The sequence below is a fragment of the Acartia tonsa genome, chromosome 3 (genome assembly GCF_053477335.1).
Source record: "Acartia tonsa isolate MP-2025a chromosome 3, ASM5347733v1, whole genome shotgun sequence".
In the NCBI taxonomy this organism is placed as follows: domain Eukaryota; kingdom Metazoa; phylum Arthropoda; class Copepoda; order Calanoida; family Acartiidae; genus Acartia; species Acartia tonsa.
In genome coordinates, this window is record NC_137262.1 from 35,015,634 (window position 1) to 35,039,164 (window position 23,531).

Below are 23,531 nucleotides of genomic sequence, written 5' to 3' on the forward strand. Positions count from 1 at the left end.
ATATAACTTAGACATAAACAGAATATTTTTTATCAGTATAAAAATATTAATTTCAACCCATAAAAAAATTCCTTAAACTGAATGTGAAAAAAACTGACATCAAATGAAAATTTTAGCTGTATTTGCTATTATTTATTTGATCTTACCTTTAGCATGACAAGTCGCACATTTGCTTGTTAGGTTTGAGGTGAAGTTGAATCTGAGACCAACATGGCATCATAGGCAAAGAAAGAAAAGAGGCCCATACTTGTGCTATGTCAGATGCGTAATATGCACAGTAATAACTTCCAGACAAGAATCATGTAACTAAAGATTTATTTGTCTGTAAGACTTATAGCCACATAATCATGCACCTCACTAGCAAAAGTTGGTTCAGAGATACACCAAAATAAGATCTAATGGTGTATCCTGTTATCAAATAATCTTCAAAAATAAAGAATACAGAAATTGCCAAAATTAACAATAATTTTACTAATTAATACATAATTTACTCTTCTGTTTTCTTCATTTCTTTAAAAATTTGAACATTAATGTTCTCTAAAGTAAAGGAAATGGATCGAAGTCCACAATAATCTAGTCAAGTCATCCTCTAGTACCACACTCTAATCAAGGAAATATAGATCACAAAATCATGCACATTTTCTGTCTTACATAACTGATATTTCAATTTGTAGAAAGGCGAAACTAATCCAATGTTTAAAAATTGTAAAATCATTTCTGATTATTACAGTTAGATAAATTTTATTGATATTTGAGATACTTAAACTTGTACACTTAAAATAAGTGGGCAGAAAATAAATTTATAATAGATTCTCAGATGAACTAAACCGGTTCTGTGCCTTTCTAAAAATAAATTTATCCTTTAGTTTTATGGAAATAAAAAGAAAATAATTACAGAATTTGTACCTGTCTGGAATTACCGCCCGCCCTTCAATAAAACCGTAATCATCACCCAATTTTTTTTATATCCGCGGAAAGCGGTAGGTTATTCGAGAATCGATGCGATAGTATACATTTTATTTTTAATTGAAATACATATGAAGTTAATAATAACGTTAATAAAATTTACGTACGGACTGACCTAATTTGCAGAAAAAAATTCTATGATCAAATGAATAAATACATACATTTTGATTTTTCCATAATACAGATTCATTAAGGCCAAAATATATTGATTTTAAAGGGATTATACAATAATATAGTATTTTCATTATTAGTTTAAAAGCTAAACGTTAATAAAAATTAACAATAAAAATATAACAAATTGCAGAAGCAATTTCAAAATTTCAATAAAATAATTCATACAATTTATCCCAATATAAATGCATTAAGGCCCAAATATAAAGGTATCATATTACAATTACATGATTAGGTATTACTTTAGTTGATAATGAGGTAGCAAACTATATGTAGTGATTATAATTAAATAATAATTTTATGTAGTTATGATTCTCTATAGTAAGATTTTTTAAAATTAATTTTTTTGTATTCAATAGTTTTTAGAAACACAGCTATTTTTATGTCCACCATTTTTTACGATTAAAAGCATTTATCTTACTATACAGAACCAATTTTTACACAATACCTGCTAAAATATGATCATATTTCTTACAAATGTTAATTTCTATTTATTTCATAGCAATTTTTAGCCATTTTCCTATTTACTAAATAAATGTACAAAACGTCGTTTTATTTCTTTTCAGGACCTAAAAAAAATGCTTCTTTACATCATATTTTTGATAGGTGATTAAATTTTTTGAACATAGAATTAAATTTGAAATACATTACAACTTTCATAGCTACCAATCTCTCTAAGAATAAGAAAAAGGTATATGACTAACCTTTTATTTGATTGCACAATCTTTCCTTTAAGTCCTAAACATCCAATCATAGTCATGTTTTATCTTGTTTTCGGGTTTAATATCTCTTACTACAATAGTCTCGCTTATGACAAAACACCAGTAAAGGCTTATTATTGAAAGTTTACCAAATCGCGGAGTGGAAATAACTTTGCTTTCCTTTAAAGGGCCTATCGAGCAGCCGTACCCCCATCTTAATTTAAAGATAAATTGAAGACAATGCATGGTCAATACCCTGGGTAACCTAACACTGAGTGGCTACCAATTACCCAATATAACCTTACCTGAGCTTGATCTTTAAATCGTTTTTATGGTGATTTAAACCGGGGCGATTCAGAGGTAAACCGTAGGTGCGTTGGTTGTTAAGCCACAGCGCGCCTATAAAACTTGGATTTTAAAAAGATTTTCGGCGCGGTGTTGTTAAATCGCCTGCGCACTCACTAAAATATCGATCCGCGCCAGTACAACTTTATTACTTAAGCAGTGTCAGTAAGGTATTTTATATAAAATGCCGTGTCCGTATGGTATTTTATATAAAACATTAATATATAATTTATTTTGAAAATAACTATAAAAATGTTTTCACGATAGTTTTGCAATAAAATATTAAAGTAATTAAAAAAAAATATTTATTTATTAAACAAATCACCCCGATTTGGTTCGGCAATGGCACTCGGTGAGTGCCATTGCCGCGCCGGGCCCGCGCCACTGCCCGATTCAAATCGCCCATGCAAATTCGATTTAAAGATTGATATTAATAATTTGATGGTGCGCCAAATGAATCGCCCCGGTTTAAATCACCTATAAACGATTTAAAGATCGAGCTCTGATCTGATCTGACCAAAGAAACAAACGGAGGAAAACAAATCATTTTAAATAAAGAAGAGCGCAGGTCTCGACAATACACTTAGGGGTATTAAGATAAACCATGTTTTAAGCAAATATGCATTTTTTAATAATTGGAATTGATCAGAGCTAGTCAGCCATGCGTAAGCCTCAGTGAAATCGTCATATTATAACTCCGAAATTTAGCTTGATATCTAAACCTGCTCATAAACACACAATCCCTCTTATTTTTTTCAACAAACAAGCGGGTTTAAATTTGATGCTTATGCTCGGCTTTGCGCGCGTTGCTGCCGAGCCCACTTGAAAGTCATTTGATATAAATACTATTACTTAAATAGGTGGAATAGGAATAATCAGAGCTGATAAAAATGAAATGACAGATAAAATTATTAAGGTAAACATTTTCTTAAAATTTTATTTAATTAATTAGTGAAAATTTCAGGGAGTAACTAATGGGCTGTTTATTGCATTAGTCCCCAAAGTTTTACAATAGTGGTTTCTTATTCATGGTCTTAAAAACTTGGGGGACTTATATTACATATTCATTGGTTGGTTCATTAAGTTTAGTGTCCAAACGTTTCAACCAATAACTAATTTACAGAAGGAATAATTTTATGTTTCATCACTGCCTAACAAAACTAGTATTTTTATTTTAATATTCGTAGAAAATTGTCTGTAATACAATGTGTCTTAACCTCTTTTCGAGGAAGCTTTGTGTTTATCAAGTTCGAAATTAATTCCTTATCATTATCCTAAAACTAAGCGCAAATGTCGTCTTTTTTGGCTTTCCTTTGATAATGTGACGCGGCATGGATTGTTTGTATATTTTGATGCGCACGTTCGTTACTTTTGAATGAGATATGAGTGTGTGAAGATTTCGGAGAAGAAAATTGGGCCTATCATTGGTCTCATAGTGTGTGAACGACCCTAGTATACCAGGGATTTGAAACCATAAGAACTTCAGGTAGAATTTGTTATTTTTATTAAGAAGAATGGTGTATAGGACGATTATATGTAGTTTTAAAAAAGGCTTTAGCCAGCTAAGCATGAACTTAATTATGATTAATATATGTTTTAGTAATTTTTATGTGCCTTTATCTTTGCATTTAACAATGATTTATTAAACCAAATAATTTTCCTTTAAAGCCAAAGTTTCCGAAGATTCTTAATCGTAGAGAAAAATGATTTTTAAAAAAAGCAGTTAAGATTACGTGGTTATAAATAACTGGAATTATGAACTAATTGATTTTGTAATTTCAGGACTTTGAAATAATTTCATCAATAAATCTATATTCAAACCTGCTGTTGAAACTTGATGGTTCCTGGTATTGGGGGTTTGTATGTTCGCCAACAGATCTCGAGAACTTCCCGCTAATTCGGAAGTCAAACTCAACCAAAGTGTCATGGTTGAGACAATTTCAAAGTATCTGATGAATAGGCGTTAGCATTCATCAAGAGATCAATAGCATCCAGTGAATTATTGATGCAATAAACTGTGACAATTTTTCTGTGAAATAAGTACCTAGTGAATCAATATGCCACTAACCAAAAAGCAGAAAATTGAGCGAGCTATCGCTATTGGCAGTGAAAGGCTAGAAGTGTTTGACGAACAGTTAAAAGTGTTTTATGACAATCTAAAAGCCTGCCAAAGTTTTAGTTCATGTGAAAATGTGAATGTAAAATCAATTCGTGACATTTTTAGTGAGGTCAAGGACCAATCTGACCTAATAAAAAGTCTAAAACCTGCCGTGGAGACTAGTGAGCTGCGCGAGTTCAAGCGTGATTTGGATGAAGCTAGTGAGCAGAAAACTGTTGCAGATAAAGTTTATGCGTCGTTGGAGCAGTGTACAAAAATTCTGTACTGGCTTGACAATGATTCAGACGACGCGAGGTCAAGCACTGTCGCCAGGAACCTCGACGTCATTGAGAAGGTGAAGATGGACATGGGAGTGCTTAAAATTTCCGTGGAGTTGCGCCAAGAGGTACGTGATATGTACCGAAGGCTTAGAGAGATGGAACGTCGTTCATCTAACCTGGATGAGAGTGGGACACCTGCCATGCTCTCCAGAAGTATGTCTGCCGTGGATATTCGGAGTTCCAACCCGCAGTATGGGCGCTGGGACAACAGTTTGTTGCCGTCGTTCGACGGTACTGACACGGATTACCCGAACTTTAAACAGGTCTTTAAAGATCTATGCTCTGGTTATGGATTTGCTGACCAGAGGTTAAGTCTGATGTTGTGTATGGAGAAGGTGATAACCAACCCGGAACTACGCAAGCAAGTGTCAGCGATTAGAGATCATAATGAACAATGGTCGTTTCTTGATCAGATGTTTTTATCAAACACTCGCCGGTTCATGAGGATTTTAACTAAGCTGAACAAGATGAAACCTGTGGATAAACCTGTGGACGTGGTCAGCGCAATTGCTACCTTCAAGAGCATGATGCAGGAAGTAGAAACCATCGTTGGTTCTGCAGCTAAGGATTACAATCACCTAACTCTTATTCATATTTTTAAAGACAAGTGCCCTGAAAATTTGAGAGACAAAATTATGATGGAGCTGGGTAGCATGAACCAACCAGACATCCAGAAGATTGTAGAACTGCTGGAGAGGACCAGGGGTGCCATGTTGGCCGGTGATATGTCCTATGACACTAACGCCGGCAAGAGAAATCGTGACAGAGCTGCCGCCGCGCAAGTATCTGGCCGCAACGACAATAAGAATGGAAAGGCTGGAAAGGACAAGGCTTCCAAGTGGAACAGTACATGTCCTGTGGAGAGCTGCAAGGAGAAACACCCGATTTTCCGTTGCCTCACGTTTAAGAAGATGGATGTGGTTGACCGAAAGAAAGTTGTCCAGCAGAAGAAGTTATGTGAACTCTGCCTGTGTGACGGCCATACTGCTGACAAGTGTAATAAATCGGATAAGCTTGGTGTTTGTGGTACCAATAATTGCGACAGATACCATTCTAGGTTACTCCATGAGGCCAGTGCTGGTGTGAATACAGTCTACAAGTCAAGTTCTGCACCCAGCCCCTGTACCTTCTTACTTCAGTTAGTTCCTGTTGTAGCACCTGGCGGCGGCACCTGCCACGCCACTGTGATGTTTGACTCTGGGGCAAATTTGCCACTTGTGTCTGAGAAATTATCCAACAAGTTGAAGCTGAAATCTACCGGCAGATTTACAACTATTTCTGTAGCTGACGGCAGTGAGTCTTCTTGCCGCAATGTTGTGTTTTATCTGAAGGATAGGGACGGCAATTTGAGGGAGTTTGAGGCAGCTGTCATGCCTACCCTCGGCGGGGCCAACGAGATGCGCTCGGTCCACCCCGAAACTGCCGCCGAGATATTTAAAATGCCGCCAGAAAGGTTTACATATATTAGTGGAGGCTTAGATATCATCATTGGAAATACACATCCTGACGTGTTTCCATCAACCTACCAGAAAGTGGGCCAGTCTATGTTGTGGCGAACCATTTTTGGTAGTGGTTTTATCTGTACGAGTGCTGACGGTGGAGCTGGAGATCAAAAGTCGGCTTATAAGGCTGTCAGTGTCAGTGGAGGCACCTTGCCGGACTTTCTGACGTCTGAATCGTTTGGCGTACAGCCGCAGGCACTTTGTCCAGGATGTACTGCCTGTCAAGAGTGCAAGGCTATGGCCGACGGCACTACCTGGGACCAGCGTGAGAGGCAGAGAATAATTGAGGCAGGTTTAACACTAGACTTGCAGTCCAACAAGTGGACAGGTCAATATGCTTATATTGAAGATCCTCACACTTTACCCTACAATGAGAGTTTAGCCCGCAAAATTGCTGAAAAGGATCGTGCCAAGATGGTCAAGGAAGGTACCTATGGAATGTATGTGGAGGTATTCAACGATGCCATAAAAAGAGGCGTATTTCAAAAAGCCACGCCTGAAGAATTGCAGTATGAAGGACCTAAGTCTTGTTCATCAATAGTGGTTGCTTTCAAGGAGGATTCAAGTTCCACGCCCATGAGATTGTGTGCAAATAGTTCTCTGACGTTCAAAGGTACCAGTTTTAATAACATAATGCTGGGAGGCCCGCCGCCAATGCAGAAGATTTTTTATCATTTGATGCTTTTCCGCGGTTACAAGGTTGGTATAACCGCGGATATTTCCAAGTTTTATAACTCCATCCTGGCCACAGAGTTCGACAGCCAGATGAAGAGAGTTTTATTTTCCCCGACGCCAGACGGTCCTCTTGAAATTTACCTGACTAAAGTTGTGAATTTTGGCGAGTTAGCTGCGGGAAACTTGGCAGTTACAGCCCTGAAGTTGACGTCCCGCCTGTTCGGCGGAAAGAGTGAAGCAGAGGTCAAGGAGATGTATGGAGAGGGGCAGATAAACGGTAGTGAAATCGTCGCTAAACCTGAATTATGGAAGGAGCCACAAATACCTACCTACCCTGATGAGGAATTCAAGTTACCTCAGATTCCAGTTGCAGTCAAGCTTGAGAAGCACAGCTTCGTAGATGACGTTATTTCGGGAGCAGGATCGAAGCCAGAAGCCAAAGAGATGATGAAAGAGGCCGACAGAATTATCGGCAAAGGTAGTTTTTCCTTCAAGCAAGTCATTTATTCTGGAGATGATTGCCAGCCTACCAAGGTTCTCGGGCTGATATGGAAGCCAGCCACCGATGTGTTGTCCATCGCCACAAGAGTCAACCAAGATGGTAAAGTCAAGGGAAAGAAGGTGAAAGAGGATGCTGATTTGTACAACCTCCAGGACGCCTTGGACGAGAATCTGACAAAGAAGATGGTCCACAGGTTCGCCGCCCAAACCTTCGACCCGATCGGGCTTTGCAGCCCTATTCTGTTGAGAATTAAACTTGTCCTGCGGAAAACATGTTTGCTGAATTTAGGCTGGCAAGATTTCATTCCAAAAAGTCTACGGGATGAACTTGTTAAGTCGCTGGAGGACAGAGCTGAGGTCGCTAAATTGGAGTTTGACCGTTGTGTGGTCCCGGATGAACCAACTGGCCTTCCATCCTTGATGATGTTTTCGGATGGGTCATCAGAGGCTTATGCATGTAATGCATATTTGAGGTGGCCAACTAGACAAGGATTTGAAACGTTTCTGCTAGCCACCAAGTCAAGAGTTGCGCCGGTCAAGTGTGAATCAATTCCACGCCTTGAATTGATGGGGTGCCAGATGTCCACAAGGTTGTCAAAGTCCATCAGAGATGCCCTGCCCTTTGATATTGTCAGAGTGATGTACTTTACTGATTCATCGTGTGTTTTATCACAAATAGTTTCCAACAGTGCTATGTTGAACACTTTTAATTCTCATCGCATTGGAGAAATTCAATCTGCAACCAACAAGGATGACTGGAGGTGGGTCCCGGGGACACACAATGTTGCAGATTTGGGCACCAGAAGCACCTGCAAGGTATCAGATTTGGGACCAGGTTCCAGGTACAGATTGGGCCCAGAATGGTTGCGCCAGGATGAAAGCGCGTGGCCGGTGAAAACTGCCGAAGAAGTCAAGCAGGTTTTACCCCCAGAGGAGTTGAATACCAAAATGGTTAAGTTATGTTCAATGAAAGTTGCCGGAGAAGCCGCTGAAGATGTCTTTAGGTTTAAGCACAGGAGATCATTTGGACAGGCCAAACGTATTATGGCAGCTGTCCTGCAAGTAGCGAACACCTGGTTGAAGAAGCTAAAGAGCAGACAAGAAGGTAAAACTACAGCCGCTGGTAGTCATGTAGCAGCCGCGGATTCTGTGTACAAGCCGTCTTTGTACAATTTTATGGCGGCGGCGGAACTTTTCATTGTGTCACGAAGCCAAGAGGATGAATGGATAAATGACGCTAAAGGCAATTATGCGTCATTGAATCCATTAGTGCATGAAGTATCATTGACCTGGCCTGTCGTTGGTCCCGGAGGAAAGTATGTGACCAGGGAGATGAGAATCCTTAAAATGGTTGGTCGTGGAGAGCCCGTCATTGACGCCATTACTGGTGGCCGTAAAATGATATTTGAAGACATGCCAGGTTTAATAATTTTGGAGCCTGGTAATTGGTTAGCTGCTGTTTTTATGAGAGAAGCGCATGTTGAGCTTCACTCTGGTGTCCGTGGAACTTTAGCTGAGAGCCGCCGTTGGTGCTGGATTGTGAAGGCAAGGAGGTTGTCCATCATGGAAGTGAAGAAGTGTTGGCCCTGCAGTGTTGAGAGGGCTAAGGAATGTCGTACTACCATGAAGGATGTGTTACCTGACAAGTTGGTCCCGAGCAGGCCTTTTGAAGCTGTGCAAGTTGACCTAATGGGTCCGCTGGTTACGAGGAGAGCTGCCGCCAAAACGAGGAGTCAGACAGCAACGAAGAAGGTGTGGGTGTTCGTGGTGGTCTGCAGGTTCTCAGGGGCGTTATGGCTAGATGCCTTGGAAAAGTATGATACCAGCAGTATCCTGTTGTCCCTGCGCAAGTTGGAAGCTGTTCATTGTCTGCCGAAGGTCATAGTAAGCGACATGGGCACACAATTATCCGGTGCTCGCAAAGTTTTAGAACAGAAGTTGGGCAGCCAGGTAGAGTTTTCTTGGTCTCAGATCCCGGCCCGAGCCCACCATTTCATTGGGCAAGCTGAGAAAATGGTGGGATTAACCAAGAGATTGCTGTCCAAGAAGTTGGTGAATAGTTCTGTTAATTTCAACGAGCTCCTGGTGCTATTGGCGGAGGTTAGCAAGTTGATGAATAGTAGACCATTGACGATAGAAGCTGCGAACGACGTGGAGAATTGGCGGCTGATTACCCCTGGCCAGCTGCTGGGAAATGTTGACCGCCAGCCGTTGTGCAATGTGGCGATGAAACCGGAGGACCAAATTTCCTCCAGGTTGAAGTTGTTAGAAGATTTGTCTGCCCAGTTTTGGACTGCCTACCGCCAGGAGATCCTGCCGAAGATATTACGGATGTCCAAGTGGAAGGATGAGATGGCGGAGCCACTAGCTGACGGAGATATAGTTCTGGTTACAAGTACCAATCCGCTGATGAGATGTTTGAGGATGGGCCGAGTGACGAGAATTGAAGATGGGAGAAAGACTGCAAGAGTCTTGTTCAGGCTGACAGATAAATCTCCCCTGGAAGAACATGCTGTATCAGTCAGGCAGTTGTTAAAAATTATGATTAATAATTGATTCTTATTTTATGGAAATTGAGATTTTTTTTAGTAAAAAAGCCACATTTTTCATATGCCTATTTTTATGCCTAAAATAAGAATCAAATGGAATGCGATTAAATTTTATTCTATTTCATATGCTCAAATTTAATTTTATTGAGTTTAAATTCTTTTCAAAAGTACAATTCATTATAAAACTTACCTGAAAAGTTTAACAAAAAGGAATAAATGTGTCGAGGTTGCGTGATTCGATATTTATTCTAAGAAAAAAATCAAGTATTTTTTAGCAAATTTTTTTTTTTTTTAAATTATATATGAATTTCAATCAAGTAAAACATTTTTTATTCAGATCAAGGAATGATTGAAAATTCATATTTAAAGTCTCATATTTTTTACAAAGAAAAATTGGTATTTTTTTTATAATTCCGATGAAAATTCTAACGAAGATATTATTATTTTGCTATTCTTTAAGTATTAAAAAGTTTTATTGTTGATTAAGATATTACAGTTCTTATTCATTAGGTTTGAAAAACTTTCTGCCCAAGGATTTTGAAATATTTTTTCTTACTACTCTTTTTGATGCTTAACAAATTTAGTTTTAAGTACCTATAAATCTTAATTTTCTTGTCTAAGATTTATTTCGTTTTATTTTACTATTATTGTTTACATTTCGACCTGATTTCGTAGGTACTTATTGATTTATTAATAATGATTTATTACCTATTGATTATGAAATGATTATTATTTAGTATAGTTGTTATATTTACAACATCATGATTAATAGGATTATCTATTTTAGGATTTGTGTATGTGATCTTGTGATTGTCATGTGCATGGAATGTTGTATGGTACAAACCAGTCCCCATCCTTCTATCCTAAAATGTGAGGTATTATGAGTCCTAGTGAGGAGTATAATATTGTGTATGCATTTCACGGGGTTTCATTTAGTTAGGAGCAAAATTGTCACGTTTTCGGGATATGGCTATTCTCATGTGATTATGGTGAGTTGAGTTTAGTGAGAAATGTTGCTAGTGCTCAGCGCAAAAAAACCTTGAATCTCGTTAAGGAAGTTAATTTGACTTTCAAACGGGGGGTGTGTCTTAACCTCTTTTCGAGGAAGCTTTGTGTTTATCAAGTTCGAAATTAATTCCTTATCATTATCCTAAAACTAAGCGCAAATGTCGTCTTTTTTGGCTTTCCTTTGATAATGTGACGCGGCATGGATTGTTTGTATATTTTGATGCGCACGTTCGTTACTTTTGAATGAGATATGAGTGTGTGAAGATTTCGGAGAAGAAAATTGGGCCTATCATTGGTCTCATAGTGTGTGAACGACCCTAGTATACCAGGGATTTGAAACCATAAGAACTTCAGGTAGAATTTGTTATTTTTATTAAGAAGAATGGTGTATAGGACGATTATATGTAGTTTTAAAAAAGGCTTTAGCCAGCTAAGCATGAACTTAATTATGATTAATATATGTTTTAGTAATTTTTATGTGCCTTTATCTTTGCATTTAACAATGATTTATTAAACCAAATAATTTTCCTTTAAAGCCAAAGTTTCCGAAGATTCTTAATCGTAGAGAAAAATGATTTTTAAAAAAAGCAGTTAAGATTACGTGGTTATAAATAACTGGAATTATGAACTAATTGATTTTGTAATTTCAGGACTTTGAAATAATTTCATCAATAAATCTATATTCAAACCTGCTGTTGAAACTTGATGGTTCCTGGTATTGGGGGTTTGTATGTTCGCCAACAGATCTCGAGAACTTCCCGCTAATTCGGAAGTCAAACTCAACCAAAGTGTCATGGTTGAGACACAATGATTTTTGAAAACCAGATCTAATCCAGCGGATATTAATCGGTTTCAAAGGCATACTTAAAAATGATACCAATGTGTTATTACTGAAATTTATTTCAGGATGTATTTACAAATTACAATAAAGATACAAGACCTCCTGGTTCTATAACTAACAGGTCAGGTTTTTTTAGATATTAAAAAAATTAGATGATTTCCATTTTTTTGTGTCTTACGCCTGCAAGGGTCTTTAACCGTGCAGGGCTTATACCTGCAATACCCAAACCCTGCATTACTACCCTGTACTCACCCAATATAACCTAACCTTTATTACCCTGAGGTAAAACCCCAATAAACTTCCCCCCCCTTTTATTTTCAAATAATTTCAAAATGTCAAAGATAAAAGGTTGCTGTGCTAGATTATCTTCACCTTAAAATGTTTTATTATCGAACTATCTATTTATTTCTTTGTTTAGCAATCCACCATTCTATAGTCATTATCTTTTATTATTTTATCTAATTTTGCTTATATATTTTAGTGAAGTTAAACAAGTGGTGTCCTTTATCACTCTATATGTTTATATTAATAGTAAAACATACTCTATAATTGTATCTATCTATCTATCTACTCTATATATTTATTTTAGTGGAGTTAAAGAAGTGGTGTCCTTATCCCTCTATATGTTCATATTAACAGTAAAACATACTCTATAATTGTAACTATCTATCTATCTCTCTACCTACTCTATATATCTATTTTAGTGGAGTTAAAGTAGGGGTATCCTTTATCTCTATATGTTCATATTAACAGTGAAACATACTCTATAATTGTATCTATCTATCTATCTCTCTATCTACTCCATATATCTATTTTAGTGGAGTTAAAGTAGGGGTATCCTTTATCCCCCTATATGTTCATATTAACAGTGAAACTTCAACTCTCAGGCAAAACAGAATACTTTAATACAGATATTTGCTATAAATAAATATTAAACTATATTTGTGAAATCAATCAAAGGGCGACGATTTCATCAATAATAGCGGCTGCGTTCTTGTATCTTGGGGCTATGTATTCAAAGATTAAAGAATTTAATCTATAAGTAAATAACCTAAAAACCGTTTCAGAACCTATGTGAAGCATCAATAAAATGGAGAACCTAAATCTTAAGCTGCATAGAAAAAATACTTTTCTCGTATTCATTCGAATCCGGTGGATAGGAACCGGTTCTCATCCATACGAAAAAACTATGTCTAACATCGTATTATATCCAGCTTTCTACGAATATAAAAATGTACAATCAAAAGATTAAAACCAGTTTTTTTAGCCGGTGCCTTTGGCACCTCGGGGCTAAAAAAAACTAGTTTTAATCTTATAATTGTACATTCTATATCTGCGGAAAGCCGTTTATAATACGATGCGAGAAATAACTATTCCACTTCTAATAATTGGATATTTCTTAAAAGAATTTTTTCATCTATTGAAAACTAAAACTTTAAAAGTATTTTGTTAATTCTGCAGTGCGCATGCCTGGTTTGTAATGAGCTGGCAGGATAACAGGCTCAAATGGGCTCCATGTCCCCTCCCTCCCTGATTGTATAATATAATATTCTGTATAATTATGACAGTGCACATTAAGAGATATAAGTTTTCCGGAATTTTAATGTAGGGAGTAGATTTGAAATCTGCATCAAATTTTAAGGATTTTTTATAAAATTCGTTTTTTGTAAAATTCTTTATCTAAAAGCGGAAATACATTTTAAGTTAATTAATTTTGACCATTAGGATAGGTGGATTTTAAACTACCTGCGCTCTAATTGGTAGAATAATGTACGACATCCAATCAGAGCGCAGATTTTTTAAATCCACCAATCACGGATGCCAAAATTAATTAACTTAATTTGTATTTCCGCTTTTAGATAAAGAATAAAAAATCCTTAAAATTTGATGCAGATTTCAAATCTACTCCCTACATTACAGTTCCGGAAAACTTATATCTCTTAGTGCACATGCCTGGTTTGTAATGAGCTGGCAGGATAACAGGCTCAAATGGGCTCCATGTCCCCTCCCTCCCTGATTGTATAATATAATATTCTGTATAATTATGACAGTGCGCATGCCTGGTTTGTAATGAGCTGGCAGGATAACAGGCTCAAGTGGGCTCCATCTAACTATGAAAATATCAGGAATACTAACTTCTTACAATTTTATACCAATTTTATTTCAGTAAGGGAATTTAGAAAACAAGGACGAAAGTAACAGGTTGTCTATTTGTACCGAAAGATCTCGTTAACTGCTAAACCGATAAAGTTCTTCTTTACAGGACATCTTCTCATAGATCAATGGAAGGTTTATAACTTTTTTGAAGAATGGTTTCTCCACCTTACCAAGAGAAATTGCCCCTAGATGGGCGTAGCTGCTAGAATATCAAGAATGTAAAAAAGAAGAAAGAACATGTTATTTTCGGTGCTTTTATTGGCCTTTTTCTTTGATTTTACGATTTTGATTTGGTTATTTTTTTTATAGTTTACATTAATCTGTACATTTGTATTTAAGCTAAAATGAACCTGCAAAAAATCTGCAAACTAAAATGGCAATTAAAATTTGCTCGCAGTTGTAATTTTACTAAAACCACACGGACTAATTAAAAGAGGTCATAATATGTTACAAAATCTTTTTAGTTAAAAGTTAGTCTCTTGATTATTTGTTGCTGCCAAATATTCTTATATAAAAGTAATAGAAGTAAGAAAACAGATTTTGCAAAGGTTTCGTGATTTTTTTATTCATAGATTTTATTTAAGAGTTTGTATTATTGTTCAGTGTGGTTCATATAGGTCCTGACAAGATTTGGAAACCAGGTTGGTCACATAGTATCTTTTTGATCAGTTTATACTCAGTGGAGGAGGGAGGGGGGGCCGTTTGAGAACCTAGTAATAGTGTCTAACTTTTTATCTTTGTGACGTAACAAAAATCCATCTCTTTTTTAGGGGTTTCCTTTCCCACCTCCCCTCTCATCCTTCAATTTTTGTTACGTCACAAAGATAAAAAGTTAGACACTATTACTAGGTTCGCCGTTTGACATTTTATTAAATTGATCCCCATAGTTTTAAAGATATCTCATTCTATGGTTCAAACACTTTGGGTAATACTAATATCTTGTTTGGTTGGTTAAAACTAGCAAATTCCAAACTCTCAAACAAACTTCAGAAGGGGTAATTTTGTTCTACCTTGTTTATCTCAACATAAATCCAAATTTTTAGCCATTTCTAGTTGAAATATATTGCAGATCATAGAGTAAAATAAATGGTCTTTAAATAATACAATACCTAAGTTTAGATGAAATGCCATAAAGTTTAAGCTTATTATTATTTTTTTATATGAGTTTATAATTATGATATAATTTAGCTTATACAACTATTTTTGAGTTCTTTTCTTATTTTTGCATCATATTCATAAGAATTTAAAATACGTCAAAAATGATAAAAAAATAATCAAAATATATGAATGAATTTATGAAACTATGCACTACAAAAATTATATACATTTTTAACTAAAAAATAATTTGGGAATTGTAACTTTATATAATTGAAATTCAAACAAAAAATTAATTTTCAAAAATGATTATTTTAAATTATAAATTATTGTTAAAACAAAATCTATTAACTAAAGTAGTAGGAAGTATGTCTGTGTGTTTTTAATAACCCGCAATATCATGAGCACTCTCCTAGGAACCTTTATATTGGGTCTTGTTAGGTTTAAAGCTATTTTAAAGCATATATTCTCAATATAAAAACATATATGGGGACAGTACAGTGGCGTGCCCATCGACTCATCAGGGGGTGTAAAGTCTTAAGTTTGGAGGGAAGGGGGGGGGGGGGTGGGTGTGAGAAGGTAAATATTCCATATTTCAATTTTAAAGGGGGGGGGGGGAGGGTTAGATTATATCACGCTTATAGCTGGGACCTTCATTTATTTTATTTTTGTTTTAGATCTTATGGTTTTTAACAGTGTGAAGCATTATGAGTTTGAGAATACAGATGTGTCACTTGTGAGCTCTGGAACAGTAAGTATATAATTCTCAAGAACCTTTGTATCTTTCCAATTTTAAATTTCCGACAGTCTATTTGAAAGAAAGGGATAAAGAGAGGGGTAGGTTTCTGGTAGAATCCGTAAAGGTGTGTGTTTTAAGGCTTAAAAATAGTAGTAGAACGATAATTTCACTAAATATGTATATTTCGTATTGAAAAGAAGTATAGACAAAAAAAAATTTAAAAGGGAACATAAATTTTTATCGTTCTACTACTGTTTTTATTTTATAACACATAACCTTTACGGATTCTATCAGAAACCTACCCCTATCTTTATCTTTTAACCTATAAATGCATGGAATGTTCTGGCAGCCAGGGAAGTGTCATTCTAGAAAAGTTTAGTTTGCTGCTATGTCTGGTGAATCATAAAAATAGGTGCAACTCCTTACAATGCACAGCCTCAAGAAAAAGTGGTGATTGTCTGTTTGGAGTTACTTAACTTAATATCCTATATTGGTCAATCGAGTACAGCATCTCATAACAACCTAATGATGCCTTTGGGTTCTTTAGTAGATGTTTTAATATTCAAGGAGAACTTAGGTTCAATTTGGAGGCGATAAGGAACCTTAATTTATAACAAAAAACTTTATTTTATCCTAGATATGGTGGTACCCTCCGGGTAATGTGGAGACCAACTGTGCTCTGGACTATACATACTGGCCATGGGACTATCAGGTTTGCTTTATACCATTAAAACAATTTGATCCAAAGTAGAGCAGTAACAAAAATATAGTTAAAACTGTCTCATTTGTGTACTTATAATTTCACCATCAGCCTAGAAAAGGGCCAAAAACCAGGATATGGCTTATATGTGTATTTATTAAAAAGTAGTGTCTAATTTGTTCAGCGAGATCTTAACCCTTTACAGTCGGGCCCCTAGCCGCACCTTAATCGGTCGGGGGGGGGGGGGGGGCGTTCAACGCCCCCCCTAATTATCTCAGTTCCTATTAGAGCTAGAGGGCTAAATTTTTTTGTGCAAGTCCCTTGTCTGATAATGAATTTCCGACCTTTTATAAGTCTATGTCAATTTTCGCTTCCTTCACCCTTTTATTTAACAACCTTTGTTTTTAGGTCTTTTTTTACTTAAAAATTTCAAACGGCTATAATTTTCTTATTTTTGAAGCTAGAAGAAAATTTTTTTTCCAGAAAATGTTTAACTTTTTGTAAATTTTACATTTAAAATATCAAAATATAAATTTCAGCGGCCGCAGCTGTACTTGGCAGCTGCCAGCCGCCGCAGTCGGCGGTCGGCGGGAAAACGGCGGCGGATCTTCATGAAATTTTAATACGTTATGTAGACATGTCAGAAAAGCTTAAGTTTTAAATTTGAAGTCTTTAAGTCAAAAATTGCGGCCACAGGAGACTTTTAAAGATTTCTGGAGACCTGGAGGATCAGGACCTGCAGGATCATACCTGGAACCTGAAAGTGACTTGAACACCTGTATTTCATATAAGGATGTACTACTAGAGGATTTTTTAGTATTTTGGTATGATAAAATGCTTTGTTTTAGTCAAAAAAAATATTTTTGCTCTTTACCTGGATGACCCTGCCAGGTTTGCTGGCATGCTGTGCCCGCCAGGATGGAGATATTTAAAAAATTCCAACTCTCAGTTATGTGTCATACCCATACTTAAAAAGTCAAGCAGTTTGGGCTCTTTATCTTTCACACACAGAAAATGAGATAGAAAAAACCGGATGGGGGGGCGTTCAACGCCCCCCCCCCCGACCGTTAAGGGTTAAGCTTCATCCGGATGGATGGACAGACAGACAGACCGACCATATTCTGCTAAGTAGAATTGATAACTAACCCCTATATGCACTAAGCATATAAAAAGCTGCGTCAATAAACAAGAACATTATCAATAAAACACTAAATCCTTTTTATTTTTAGAGATGCAAGATTGTAATTGGAAGTTGGACTCGAACTGGATGGGATATTGATGTCAACACTCTCTATGGAAACAATATTACTGCTGTTGATCTGTAAGTATAGTTATATCTATCTTTCTATCAATCTATCTATCTATCTATCTATCTTTCTTTATATCTATTTTTATATCTATCTATCTATCTATCTATCTATCTATCTATCTATCTATCTATCTAGGGTCAACTATGTACCAGGAGCCTGGGAAATAGTGTCAGGTATACAGAAACGGAGGGAGATGGTTGAGTGGGGAGATCCCGGAGAATATGTGGAGTTACAGGTTAGTTTTTTTTTTGTACATTTTTGCAGTTCTCGGCAATCACAGCCGCTATTTTGTTTGTTAGTAAAAGAATAGAGGAGGCACAAGCTATATGTAACTCTACCCACGGGGTGGGGACCCTGTACCGACTTTCAATTAGGTCTTTGAATATCAGCTAATAGTGTCGGAAATAAAAACATAGCAAAGTCGCTACAAAGTAGCAAAGAGCCAATTGCAAAAGACTAAGAAGGTCACCAGCACATGGGCCAGGTAGTGTTCTGGGTTATTATTTTATACTTCTACATTTGTTTATTTTAAGCTTTTTTGCGACAATAAAAATGGCAGCTCAATCTTAATATAAATTTTTATAGCTAATAATAATTTTCAGCAAAATATTTTGTGTGTAACATAACTAATTATTGCATATCAACAAGTGTTTATCTCTGATAATAATCTAAAGTTCATAATTATGCCTTTCAAATTGAAATAATATTTTGGTCATTTCCCTCAAAATGCCAAGTGAGCACCAACACTGCCCTGTTTTAAAAATAAATCAAAGGGGGAGGGGGGGCGTTTTTTAACCTAACTCCTATGAGGGCCCTAACCCTACGGAACCTCAAACTTTGGGACCCTAACCATGCGGGACTAATATGTATTATGTACCAATTATGACCCAACATAAACCGACCCATAGTAAAAAAACATACAAGAATATTTAATAATATTTTTGATTTATTTCAAAATAGTAGGGATAGGGAGGGGGTCTGTGCTTCTCTAAGCACTTTTAGAAACCATCAATATTTTTGTTGTTGTGACTCTTCTTGGATACTATTGTCAATTAGCAATTACTTTTTTCCTTTTTAGGTTATATTGCTGTTAAGGCGAAGGTCGTTTTTAGACAAAAAAGTTGCTATTCTTCCTTTATTAGGTAATTTCATTTTCTTATTAGTTTATAGCAAAAGATCGTTAAAACAATCACCTTTCATTTAAGTTTATAATTCTTTATATAAGTCAAGAGTAAATTTTCAAGAAGTTGTATCAACTTTTTTTTTATAGCTAGCCGGTCCTTTTAGTAAGTAGTAGATGTAAAATTTTTCATAGAATTCAGATATGCAATCGGTTTTTTGTAGACCTCTTATTTTTAAAGTAATTTAAGTTTAAAAAAAAAAAATTAAGTCGATTTTAAGGTACTAAAATGCAACAAAAAAAAGAAAGAAAATGGCCATTATGAACAAAAATAGTAAGATCTTTAATTTGACACCTTACTTTTTCAATTCTGTCAGGTAATTATTGAAAAAATCGATTTTTTTAAACCCACGAGAATAAAAACTTTGAACTCAATTTTATCATTTCACAAGTAAAAAAATATGGGTTCATATATACCCAGGACGGAATTAATACCATAAAAAAACCTAGTTTTTACCACTTTTATGGTAAAATTTTACCAGCCTATACGATTTAAAAGGTGGTAAAATTTTACCGTAATCGTGGTAAAAACACTTTTGGTGGTACTCTGTGACGCTTTTTACCAGCGATTTTTACCACAATTATTGGTAAAATTTTACCAGATTTCCGGTAAAATATTACCATTTTAGGACGCAAATTTATACCAGATTTTGACCAATTTTTACCACTTTTTTGGTAAAATTTACCGCAAATTTCTGGTAGATTTTACCGAAAAAGTGGTAAAACTGTTCAACACCTGGTAATATTTTTGCCCTAAACTGGTAAAATTTTACCAGAAATAGGGTAAATATGGTAAAAATTTACCAATAATTGTGGTAAAAACGGGTGGTAAAAATCACGAGAAAGTGGTAAAAAACGACCTTAATTATAGAAAAACCTCGCTTGTACACAAAACGCAAAAATAAAAAAAAAATTGTTTTCATTATTATCTTTATTGATTGAAACACTTAAACATATTTTTTTACATAATGATTTACATAGGTACGATAGCGCGATACTATATAGGTATATATTCACAGAAATTTTCTTAATTAGTCTATAATTCTAGACGTGGTTTAAATGACCAAATATTACATAGTTTTACAGATAATATAACTGCATGTTTAATCGGTTTAAGCTGAGAAATTAACACAAATATACATAGGTTTTAATTGCTGAGATCTGGATTCTAATTGTACTTTATACTAGAACATTTTTATACACAAGAAAAATATATTACGAAGTTACTTTCCATTATTAAATTTTCAAAAATTTGCTATATAGGAATAGCGGTTTCAAATATAATATTATATGAATATTCTCATCGTCAGAACAAAACTGTCAAAACTGTCATATAGATTAATGTACGTACAAATTAAAGGTGGTTAAACATATTTTTGACTCAAGATATCTTGATATATATCACTTTTTTATCACAAATAGTTTATATATGATCTGACTGGAAGGACTATTATACATCAGCTTACTTTTGTCCTTCTTTTCTTTGTTTTTGCCTCTTGTGAAAGAAGACGCGGCAGTCTGGACACATATAGGTGCATTCGATGAGTCTTGTGTTCAATGGCAGCTCGCTTCGGGGACTGCGTCCATGGGCGCAGGTCTTGATTTTCCCCGGTGTTGCACTTCTTTTGCGCCTACTCAGTTTTGATGCTGGCGGGATTGTAGGAGGGGGTGGTTCAAACATCTCCTGCTCATCATCTGACACCCGATACACTGAAATTAAAATATTTTTTAAAATTACTTTTTTTTACAAAAAAATACTTCAATTTTACAATAGTTTTTTTTTCTAGCCTAACCTAACCTAGTGTATTAATAGAAAGAGTAATATTTCTAGTTTTAGCCTAGCCTAGCCTAGCCTAGCCTAGCCTAGCCTAGCCTAGCCTATTCTAACCTAACCTAACCTAACCTAACCTAACCTAACCTAACCTAACCTAACCTAACCTAACCTAACCTAACCTAACCTAGTGTAATAATACAATGTATTACGGCATTTTCTTAGTGCCTAGTACAGAAATGTTTCACTATATGCTTTGGGCACAGTCGCTAGTATAAATATTGTACTATACCTGGGCTTTTTGGTCCTGGATTCTTTATGTTCTCATAAATTATATCAAAATCCGGTTTGTCTTCCATCCTGAAATTAAACAATCTATACTACAAAGTAAAACGATTTTTGTTTGTATGTAGCGAAGGATCTTGTTAACCGCTGAACCGATCGGGTTCTTCTCATAGGTACCGGCAAGGGAAGGGAGTGGCAAAAGAAACTTTAAGGATATACTTCATATTAGAGGGTTTAGCGTACAGAAAAATCATTTACAACACAGTCGCCAGGATAAAGTAGTAAAAACAATTTTTAAAAAATCTTACTTTGCTGGTGTTTCCATAACAGTGACTTCCTTAACCTCGTTCTCATCCGAATTTTCTGGAGAGCCAGCTGCAGCTGTTTTGTTCCTGAATTAAACAATATATATATAATAATCTATTTAAATTAAGTAGTTAACTTTTTGGTTCCACATTTACCCCTTCCACCTTACCCAGCTAGAGGCGTACTTGCTAGTACTCGCTTTTAATAAATAAAGGAACACGTTGAATTTGTCTTTACAGAAAAATCATTTACAACACTGTCGCCCGGATAAAGTATGAAAAAATAATATTAAAAGAAATATCTTACTTTGCTTCTCCTTCCATAACAGAGGCTTGTCCGACCTTCTGGTCATCCTTTTGTGCCGCCGGACATTTCTCGGATTGCTCCCTGAATTAAGCAATCATATTATTATTAAATAGTAAACTTTTTATGGTCCACATTTACCACTCCCACCTTACCCCTAGAGGCATACTTGCTATAGTTTTGTAATATATAAAGGTGAATTTGTCTGTACCGAAAAATCATTTACAACACAGTCGCCCGGATAAAGTATGAAAAAAGATTATTAAAAGAAACTAGTGGCTACGCCCCTAGAAACCTCTAGGGGCACTTAAGGTTGGAAGGGGAAAAATCAACATCTTCCCATTTTCAATTTCAGTTTCAGAAGAGTAAAAATATTTTTTGGGGGAGGGGGTGAAGACACCCTGCACAAAAATAGTTTAAAACCTTTCCAGGACCTATAAGAAGCTTCACTTTAAAGGAGAACAATATCGGTTTAGCGGTTATCCTTCGGGACAGACAAAAAACGCTTACTACTTTATATAATAGGATATCTTACTTTGCTTCTCCTTCCATAACAGAGGCTTGTCCGACCTTCTGATCATCATTTTGTGCCGCCGGACATTTCTCGGATTGCTCCCTGAATTAAGCAATCATATTATTATTAAATAGTAAACTTTTTATGGTCCACATTTACCACTCCCACCTTACCCCTAGAGGCATACTTGCTAGTTTTGTAATATATAAAGGTGAATTTGTCTGTACCGAAAAATCATTTACAACACAGTCGCCCGGATAAAGTATGAAAAAAGATTATTAAAAGAAACTAGTGGCTACGCCCCTAGAAACCTCTAGGGGCACTTAAGGTTGGAAGGGGAAAAATCAACATCTTCCCATTTTCAATTTCAGTTTCAGAAGAGTAAAAATATTTTTTGGGGGAGGGGGTGAAGACACCCTGCACAAAAATAGTTTAAAACCTTTCCAGGACCTATAAGAAGCTTCACTTTAAAGGAGAACAATATCGGTTTAGCGGTTATCCTTCGGGACAGACAAAAAACGCTTACTACTTTATATAATAGGATATCTTACTTTGCTTCTCCTTCCATAACAGAGGCTTGTCCGACCTTCTGATCATCATTTTGTGCCGCCGGACATTTCTCGGATTGCTCCCTGAATTAAGCAATCATATTATTATTAAATAGTAAACTTTTTATGGTCCACATTTACCACTCCCACCTTACCCCTAGAGGCATACTTGCTAGTTTTGTAATATATAAAGGTGAATTTGTCTGTACCGAAAAATCATTTACAACACAGTCGCCCGGATAAAGTATGAAAAAAGATTATTAAAAGAAACTAGTGGCTACGCCCCTAGAAACCTCTAGGGGCACTTAAGGTTGGAAGGGGAAAAATCAACATCTTCCCATTTTCAATTTCAGTTTCAGAAGAGTAAAAATATTTTTTGGGGGAGGGGGTGAAGACACCCTGCACAAAAATAGTTTAAAACCTTTCCAGGACCTATAAGAAGCTTCACTTTAAAGGAGAACAATATCGGTTTAGCGGTTATCCTTCGGGACAGACAAAAAACGCTTACTACTTTATATAATAGGATATCTTACTTTGCTTCTCCTTCCATAACAGAGGCTTGTCCGACCTTCTGATCATCATTTTGTGCCGCCGGACATTTCTCGGATTGCTCCCTGAATTAAGCAATCATATTATTATTAAATAGTAAACTTTTTATGGTCCACATTTACCACTCCCACCTTACCCCTAGAGGCATACTTGCTAGTTTTGTAATATATAAAGGTGAATTTGTCTGTACCGAAAAATCATTTACAACACAGTCGCCCGGATAAAGTATGAAAAAAGATTATTAAAAGAAACTAGTGGCTACGCCCCTAGAAACCTCTAGGGGCACTTAAGGTTGGAAGGGGAAAAATCAACATCTTCCCATTTTCAATTTCAGTTTCAGAAGAGTAAAAATATTTTTTGGGGGAGGGGGTGAAGA

General features: G+C 35.9%; 3 protein-coding genes across 3 annotated transcripts in view; 2 read left to right on the forward strand and 1 right to left on the reverse strand.

Moving 5' to 3' along the window:
• Window positions 1–1,707: 1,707 nt before the first annotated feature.
• LOC145314855 (acetylcholine receptor subunit beta-like 1) lies at window positions 1,708–13,715 on the forward strand. The gene is made up of 5 exons (XM_080154936.1): window positions 1,708–1,743; window positions 3,044–3,099; window positions 11,764–11,819; window positions 12,517–12,585; window positions 13,643–13,715. The coding sequence occupies exons 1-5, from the start codon at window positions 1,716–1,718 to the stop codon at window positions 13,713–13,715; spliced, it is 282 nt and encodes a 93-aa protein (XP_080011062.1). The 5' UTR covers window positions 1,708–1,715.
• A 37-nt stretch (window positions 13,716–13,752) lies between these two features.
• LOC145315231 (neuronal acetylcholine receptor subunit alpha-7-like) overlaps window positions 13,753–23,531 on the forward strand; it is a 39,449-nt gene continuing 29,670 nt past the window's right edge. The window contains exons 1-7 of the mRNA XM_080155266.1: window positions 13,753–13,820; window positions 14,455–14,496; window positions 15,628–15,701; window positions 16,327–16,401; window positions 17,619–17,710; window positions 17,835–17,934; window positions 18,778–18,841. Of these exons, the coding sequence (XP_080011392.1) occupies window positions 13,769–13,820; window positions 14,455–14,496; window positions 15,628–15,701; window positions 16,327–16,401; window positions 17,619–17,710; window positions 17,835–17,934; window positions 18,778–18,841 (499 nt within the window). The 5' untranslated portion in view covers window positions 13,753–13,768. The remainder of the gene's footprint in view (window positions 13,821–14,454; window positions 14,497–15,627; window positions 15,702–16,326; window positions 16,402–17,618; window positions 17,711–17,834; window positions 17,935–18,777; window positions 18,842–23,531) is intronic.
• LOC145315229 (uncharacterized) lies at window positions 19,146–21,629 on the reverse strand. The gene is made up of 3 exons (XM_080155263.1): window positions 21,244–21,629; window positions 20,943–21,010; window positions 19,146–20,589 (listed from the first exon to the last, which is right to left on the reverse strand). Exons 1-3 carry the CDS (start codon window positions 21,258–21,260, stop codon window positions 20,342–20,344), a joined length of 333 nt encoding a protein of 110 aa, XP_080011389.1. The 5' UTR covers window positions 21,261–21,629; the 3' UTR covers window positions 19,146–20,341.

Coding starts and splice junctions, on each gene's coding strand:
- LOC145315229 (XM_080155263.1), bottom strand. Junction 20,590..20,942: donor TCCAGGACCAAAAAGCCCAG/GTATAGTACAAT, acceptor TTTTAATTTCAG/TGTATCGGGTGTCAGATGAT.
- LOC145314855 (XM_080154936.1), top strand. CDS start 1,716: ATGCTTCTTTACATCATATTTTTGATAG. Junction 1,744..3,043: donor TTACATCATATTTTTGATAG/GTGATTAAATTT, acceptor TTACTTAAATAG/GTGGAATAGGAATAATCAGA. Junction 12,586..13,642: donor AGTGAAACTTCAACTCTCAG/GCAAAACAGAAT, acceptor TATATCTCTTAG/TGCACATGCCTGGTTTGTAA.